This window comes from Alligator sinensis, unplaced genomic scaffold (assembly GCF_000455745.1).
Source record: "Alligator sinensis unplaced genomic scaffold, ASM45574v1 scaffold301_2, whole genome shotgun sequence".
Lineage (NCBI taxonomy): Eukaryota > Metazoa > Chordata > Crocodylia > Alligatoridae > Alligator > Alligator sinensis.
This window is the reverse complement of record NW_005841874.1, coordinates 248,112-256,137: the sequence shown is the minus strand read 5'-3', so window position 1 is coordinate 256,137 and position 8,026 is coordinate 248,112. Positions and strand designations below refer to the sequence as shown.

Here is an 8,026-nt window from a genome sequence, read left to right as displayed (position 1 = left end):
TGCAGTGAACCTACAAGTGATGGTTGGCCTTTCGTGCGTCTGCTGCGTGCTGATGTTCCTTCTTCAAAATGGCACATAGAAGAGCTTCCCTGTTGGTCAGTCTCTCCTGCACAATCCTCTCTGGCTCTTTGGCTTCCTGCGTCTGTAGATCTAGGTCACGGCTCCTATCAGGTTCTAACATGGCTCTCACAATAGCTGCTGAATTTGGGAGATGTGGCACCAGCAACACGTGATTTCAGGTGTGTGGCTTTCTGGGAGTATTCATTTACAGGGCTAAGCACTAAGAGAAAAGGGCACATTCACTGCTTGAAGGAGCCTGTACTCCAACTCTAATGCAAGCCCGAGGGACATAAAAAGCAAATCAGGAATTCAACCTTTGTCCTGGTTTGAGCCTGCTCACTGAATGTGTGTGTAGATAGTAGGGCTGTGCAAAACTTTGGGTGCTGATTTGACTTCGAGGAGGTTCAGCCCGATTCGGTGGCCGAATCTCTGAATCCGAATTCAAATCAGGGGACCAATAAAAAGGTCCAAATCAATTCAAAGCTCTCTGGATCGATTTGGAAAAGATTTGGAGAGCTTTGATGATTCAGGCAGTCCTCGCCCGCTGCAGCAGGGAGCTGGACCCGGACTTGGAGCTGGTAAGTAGGGGGCAGGCGAGGGGGGCTGGAGGAGGGGCACGGGACCATGGGGGACCCCTGCCAGGCCCCATCCCCTGCCTGCTCCCCCAGAGAACAACCCTGGGCTCACCAGCTCCTGCAGTGGCCTCAGGGCTTTGGGGGGCTCATGGAAGAGCTTTTTTTTCATAATGCTGGGAGCTGGGGCAGGCAGGGCAGCCATTGCCAAGGCTAGGGGACTGGGTGGGGGTGGGCCTGTGTGATTCAGAGATTTGGCAGCAGCTGAATTGATTTGGGACAGTGATTCGAATCACTGAATCGAATCACTGTCCCGCAAATTGGCCAAATCCGAATCCAAAGCGAATACTAGCCGCTTCATACAGGCCTAGTAAATAGGTATATCACACGTGTCTGATGTTAGTGCAACCGTTACCAGAACAAGTGTATTCCGTTGTCTTCCCATACATTTCTTGTTACCTTTTCTTTGGAGGTCTTGGCATTGAGCCAAGGAGATTGCTGCTTTGCACCATCACTGCCCCCTCCTTGTCCAGCTGGTAGCGGCCCCATCCTTTTCACAAAGTGACATGTACCTCCTAGTGCGACTCCAGGGCCTGTATGCTGCTCACGATGACCCTTCTGCAGATGGAGAAGCCACGCTGTGGAGGAGAATGATTTTACTGAACTACTCATCTTCAAAACTATTGCAAAGAGAGGCAGAAATGACCAGCCACATCACTTGCATCTAGTTCTTGTGCTGATGGATGCTTTAGAAATGCTAATAAGTGCTAATGGCTGCCTGTATCATGTTCTCTTCTCCAAGGATAAAGGTAGTGACAGAGCTGTGCTTTGAATGTACGAGCTATGTGAATGACTAAACTTGGGTCAGGCGGTGGCTGTGAGGGCAGGGAATCAAGGGAAACTCAGCGAAGAAGGAGCCCAAATGGTGACCCTGCTACGGAGCAGAGACAGGGCATCGTGAGGCACAGCATGGCAGGAGGTGCAGGTTTGTAAACTGCAAGCGAGGACAGCGCCTGCGGTAGTTTGTGATCTCGTGTTCAGGGAAACCAGCCTCTGACCATTCTTTGTAAATCCAGGACTGCATTAAAGAAAGCCACGATTCATCTAATCTGTTTATCCCCTTCAACAGAAGCAACTTGTCCAGACCTCAGATAAGAGCTGTGTCCATGCCCCCAAGAACAAGAATATGAATACAGAAAAATTGCCTCTTCCTTTCTCTTCGGTACTTCTTGAGCAAATGGTGGCTTCTTCCAGAAATAAAAGCTCAGCACCTTCCCGGTCTTGGCCCAAGTTACACTGCTGCCACCCTCACAGCAGTATCAGAAGCTTCACAGAAGCTAAACTCTGCTGGAAGAACTGTGGGAGCAACAAGGGAGCTGAACATAGGACCTGAGGCAGCCCCAGCAACTAATTTTATGCACAGACAGGCTTCGCTAAGGCACCAGTGAAGTGCTGACAAAGCCTTTTTTAGTCATGCAGTTCCTGAAGTTGTGACAGGTGAATAGATGGGATGGGAGGTGGATCTGAGATGGGGGAAGAGCTGGGCTGCAATTGCATCCCCCTTTAGTTCCTGCTGCACTGAAAGCTGAAAACAAACTGCCTGGCAGGGACAGCTGCATTTCAGCTCAGGTGGACGGAGGGAGTCAAGTTGACTTCCTGGCTTGTTGTTATCTCTTTGATTTCTGCTAATCTCTTCACTCTGTAGGAGTTAACTTCCCTTGATCTTATCAAGCTAGCCTTTCTTCTACAGCCACTTTGTCTGGCATCTACCCCAGGAAATGTTTCCCTGCTCCCCCCGCCTATCCAGTGAAGGTATGCTGCTACTTAGGGACCTGTACTGGTGGCTTGACTGTCAACGCTGGCTCTCTTCCTAGGGGATTTGAACCCCCAAGAGATCAGGCAGGGAAGATGGAGCAGAGCTAGAAGCAGGCAGAGCTGTGCACTGACACATCAGCCAGGTCGGAGGGAGCTGCAAAGGTGAGGTGAAGAGGTAAGTTACTGCAGTGACCCCTTCCTGGGTCCTTCACTGCAGCAGATGATGGAGGCTGACCCAGTGGCATAACCAGTATGGGTAATGCCAGTCGTGGCTGGATGAGGGCTTGGTCTACCTGGGCAGGTGCTGCCAGCAGCTGAAGCAAGTCCCTCCACTGTCCCCAGCTGTTTGCTTCTGTTGTGCTGGCAGAAAACCATGCCCACGACTCAAAATACATGATGTGCTTTTTCCATTTGAAGATGTGCATGTCTCTCCCCAAAGAAAGTGCAGCAGGAGCTGGATGCTGTTCTGGGGTCTTCCCAATTAATCTGCTATGATGATCGGAAGAAACTGCCCTACACAAATACTGTGATATACCAGATCCGGTGCTTCAGCAATATTATTTCTGTTGGGATTCCCAGAATACGTAGCATTTTTAAAGGGGTGTGGTGTGGGGAAGATTACTCCTTACGGGGGAACAGGGCTTGACAGAGAGATTTTCACAAAGGACTTGGGTTTGTTCCTATTGTGCCACGCGGGAATTATCTGCCGGGCCAGCTCCCAGACTGCCTCTGCAGATGCCAGACTCCCTGTGCTTTCTGTATTTCTATGACTCTAAGGTACATTGATTTAAAAATTTGGTAACTGTGATAACAAGCTAATAAATTCATATAAATTTAGACTGATATAACTCTTCATTTGCTTAACACAATATACTGTATCTCAAGCAATCTCTTTAGCTTTTTCAGCGGCCCTCCAGCTATGGGCATTTGTAGAGCTTCTTTGTCCATGTCCTTGTCTGTATTAGTCTGTATTAGACTGTTTCAACAGATGCCTTTATTTCAATTTGTGTCAACCTCGTTGTCAAGTGTTTCAATCTGCCTTTGATTCTTTCTTAACATTTGCCCTTGATCTGTGGTCCTGAAGCACGTTCAAAGTGACTCCTCTCTGATTCCTACAGCTTCCCCTGGGTGTTGTCTGTCTTACCTGACCCCTAGATTTCTTGTTTTTAAGGTGTGGAAATGGTCTTGTCATTTCATTGCAATAGTGCATCTCTGTTCTTTCCCAGTCTTTTTCTGCACTATTGCAAACCCCTTTGTGTCTGTCCCACATCTGGTAATCAAGTATTTGTCTGCTTGTTGTAAAGGAGTTTAGCAGGTGCCACATATAGATTTTCTTGTCCATCTATTGCTTTTTTTGAGCAAGTTTTTCAGTTGCTAACTACACATTTCCGTAATGCATTGGATTGAGGATATCTGGGACTGGTTGTCTCCTGCTGAAAGCCAGAGCAGAGTCTAGGACTTCCCTAATTTTGAACTGTAGTCCAAGGTCAGTGATTACAGTTTTTGGAATTCCACGGCGTGCAAATATAGATCTAATGTGCTTGGCAACAATTGATGCTGCGGTTACTCCAAGAGTCACTACTTCTGGAAAATTAGCAGTCACCAGCTATAATCAGATGGTCAGGTCTTCCCAAGTGCAATACATCGATTCCAACTTTGTTGCATCAAATTGCAGCTTGCTCACGCAGCAACGTGTGTTCTTTTTGCTGGGCCAGATGCAAAAGATTTTGCCTAGCTCTTGTAGGAAATAAAACAAACAAAAGGAGAAACGAGTTTGCTGCAGAAGCACAGCTGTGTGGTGTCACGTGAAGTATTTGTAACCATCAGCCCAAACTCACGGTCTGCCCAGGGGTTCCAATCTACTCCAGCAGGGCTGAGAAAACCCCAGAAGACCTCCCTCCCTTGCCTTCTCCCCGCTCCCATCCAGAGATAGCAAGGGAGTTGCAGGTGCAGAAATCTCAGGGGGCATCTGCCCCTCCACCCTTCCCTGACACATCACCTGATCCCCCTGTCCCCTTTCACACATCATGTGTGCCCACACCCTTTTCCCCACATACCCACCCCATTCCCCATGCACTAGGGGCCTAGGGGCTGGGGGCAGCAGGTTGGAAGTGGGGGGCACCAGCAGGGCAGTATGGGGCTGTGGGTTGGGAGTCATGGGCACCTGCAGGGCCAGCAAACTGTGGATCGGGGGTGAGGGGCACCAGCAGGGCTGGAGGGACTGTGGCTTGGGAGTGAGGGGCAATGGCATGGGCAGAGGGACAGCTGCAGCTGGACCCGTGTCTTGGTGGGTGAAAGGGACAGGGGGAGCTCTGATTTTCCATAATAAAAACAAAATCAAATGCCAAAATAGAGGTATTTAGAATTTATTTGATTTGATTATAATGATTGAGGCACTGGTAGGCTTCCAAATTGCTTTAAAATCTTAAATATGTCAATAAAACATTGTGTTGAACTGGTACCTATATACAGTGGTGTTTCATTTTAATCATGGAAAAATGTGGATTTGGGGGGTTTTAATCAGAGAATTTGGGAGTTTGAAATGGAGAAAACCAGGATCTCTGATGATTACCACACTGGGGCATATTTAATTATCCAGCATGGAAAAGGGACTGTTGTTTTCAGCCAGGTATATTATTGATGTCATCCATTAACATGTTGCAGCATAGGAGTATATTAAACCCTGAAGAATGTACACACTCCTAATGTGCTGGGAATGGGAGGGTGGAAAGGAGACAGGAAGGGAGGCAGATGTGCGACTGATTATAACCATCTTAGAAAGAAAACTAGTTGGGCTTGATGCAGTGGGTTCCGCCTACCAGGGGTGGATCCACAGGGCTGAAGTGGCACAGTCTGCAGATTTGTTTTTAAGTCCCGGGATCAGGTAAGAATTATCCCCTTCCCATGCCCTCCCTTCCCATTTCCACCTCCCATGCCTGCCCAATTCTGTAAATCTGGCCAGTAGCTTAGACGGGCCCCATCCTTGCAATGTACTTTGGAGTTTGATGCAAGCGGGCAAAGGAGAAGTTGTTTGGTTCCCTTGAGGAAGAAGGGAACTTATATAACAAATTTATTTGCATGAAGGATCTTATACCAGATACTGATCAGCCTTACAGGTAGCTGTCCTCAGCTGCCTTGGAGTGGGGGAACCTCTAGAGCTGGGCTCTACCAGGGACAGGGGCAATGGTGGAAGCAGGCAGATTTCTCCTCCCTGGGGTGCAGAGTTTCTTACCTGATTTGGAGACTCCAGCTGCTGTTCCCACAGCATGGTCTGCCAATCCTGGTGTGGGGGGGAAGGAGAGAGGGAGGCTTGGAGCTGGTCACTGCTCCTGCACCTGTGCTTAAAAAATCCTGGATCTGCCCAGGCAGGCTATATGTCACCAGTGATATTTTTTTCCAGAGTCAGAGGAGCCATGGAAAGCAGAAGTGACATGTTGATGATAAGTGAGGTGCTCATCTTCCTGGTTGTGTCCCTGGTCATCGTGCAATTTCTGAAACTGCAGTGGGCACACAGGCAGCTTCCTCCTGGACCAATGCCACTCCCCATTTTTGGAAGCCTGTGGCAGGTGAACTTTCAAGCTAATCATGAGATGCTTGAAAAGGTAAGCACTTCTTCTGTATTCCTCATTAATGCATCAATTAGATGCATATAAAAATTAGAGGCATTTTTATATACTACTAAATGTCATAGATGTGAAAGTCAATTTAGCTCATAAAAACTTAACCAGATGTTTGGGATGTGGCTAATGTATATGAAATGTGATGTGCTCATGGGCAGATCTAGGATGTTAGAAAGTCGAGTGAGGAAGATGCAACTGGTGCATCCTCCTGGTTCATAGTTTCATAGATGTAGGGTCAGAAAGGACCTGAGTAGATCATCAAGTCCAATCCCCTGCCCTGGGCAGGAATGAATACTGGGCTTATATGACCCCAGCTAGGTAATTATCAAGCCTCCTCTTAAAGGACCCCCAGGGTAGGAGCCAGCACCACTTCCCTTGGAAGTTGGTTCCAGATCCTAGCCGCCCTGACTGTGAAGTAGTGCCTCCTGATGTCTAGCCTGAACCTACTCTCCGCCAACTTATGGCCGTTATTCCTTGTTACTCCGGGAGGCGCTCGGGGGAACAGGGTCTCTCCCATTCCCCGCTGGTCCCCCCAGTAAGTTTGTAGACAGCCACCAGGTCCCCCCTCAGCCTTCTCTTGCAGAGGCTGAACAGGTTCAAGTCCCTTAGCCTCTCCTCGTAGGGCCTGTCCTGCTGCCCCCTGATCATGCGGGTGGCCTCCTCTGGACCCTCTCGATGTTGTCCACATCCCTCCTGAAGTGCGGCACCCAGAACTGGACGCAGTACTCCAGCTGCAGCCTGACCAGTGTCGCATAGAGGGGGAGGATCAGCTCCTTGGCCCTGCTTGTGATGCATCTGTGGATGCATGACAAGGTGCGGTTGGCCTTACTGACCGCGTCCCCACATTGGCGGTCCATGTTCATTGTGGCATCAATAATGACTCCAAGATCCTTTTCTGTCACTGTGCTGACAAGAAGGGAGTTCCCCAGCCTGTAGGTATGTTCTCATCACCAGTCCCTTTGCTCCACGCTTCAGTTGACTCCACCTTGAGTTGCTCCACCAGGTGCTGCACCGTGCTCTTCCCCACAGCTGGGGACACCTGGGTCTCTTGCACAGTCCAGGAGCTGATCTAAGAGCAGGGAGGGAATGGGGTCTAGGCATGGCACCAGCACGGCTGTCTCTGGCCAAGCCTGGCACATCACACAGCCCAATGGGGCAGGAATAGTCCTGGGACTTCCCTAGCTTGGGTCAACAGGGGACAATGGCTTGGGGGAGTGGGTTTCCCAGAGAGCTCACTACACTACACAATGGAAGGAGGGGTGTGACTACACCCCTGGCCCAGATCTGCCTCTTGGAGTGTCTAAAAATGAAAACCAAGGACAATAGTTGTGGCCCTTGGAAAGGGATACAAAAGGAATAAGTTTTGCAAGGGGGGGAGCTTTCTAGATGTCTCAAATGCTCGGCACCCAGAATTGAGGCTAGGTTGGCAACAGAGCACCCAGCATGCTGAGCTGTATTGACAGTCTGACCACTTACTTACATTCTTACCTTGTGAGCTGAGCTCTTCCTAAAATCTAGCTCCAGGCCTGGGTGAAGAGCCCTTGGAAAACCTCAGAGTTACAAGTCTCAGGTTGTGTGTGTTGTGTGTACATGGAGAGTTGTCTGATGCTCCTGTTGGCCTAGGTGAGAGGGGATGTCATTCCCCTAAGTGTGCTTACAGGCTTTGCCCCCTGAATCACAACACACAGGGCTGTAGCAGCATGCCTGCCTCTGGCCGACTGGCAAAACGGCAGGTAGCTCAGTTACAATTCCAGAGTTGGCAATGTTTTCTTATAAATTATCAGTCCCAAACTGCAACACCAAAAGTATCACGAGTGCTAGCCATACCGGGTTTGTCAAAATTGAGGAAGATCTCATTCTTGGTGAGGAAGCACAAAGAGGGCTTGAAAAGGTGACTCACAGTAGGAAGCTGACTTCAGATTTCAGAGCGGAGGGGCTGTAGTAGTTCAGTATAAATTT

At 49.1% G+C, this 8,026-nt stretch overlaps 1 protein-coding gene across 2 annotated transcripts in view; it reads left to right on the top strand.

Moving 5' to 3' along the window:
* Positions 1 to 5,308: 5,308 nt before the first annotated feature.
* LOC102376667 (cytochrome P450 2J2-like) overlaps positions 5,309 to 8,026 on the top strand; it is a 17,673-nt gene continuing 14,955 nt past the window's right edge. The window contains exons 1-2 of one of the 2 annotated variants that reach the window (XM_006017103.1): positions 5,309 to 5,331; positions 5,848 to 6,049. In XM_006017103.1, the coding sequence (XP_006017165.1) occupies positions 5,861 to 6,049 (189 nt within the window). In that variant the 5' untranslated portion in view covers positions 5,309 to 5,331; positions 5,848 to 5,860. Of the gene's footprint in view, positions 5,332 to 5,356; positions 5,564 to 5,847; positions 6,050 to 8,026 lie in introns of those variants that run through there. The other variant, XM_006017102.2, reaches the window with a different exon arrangement.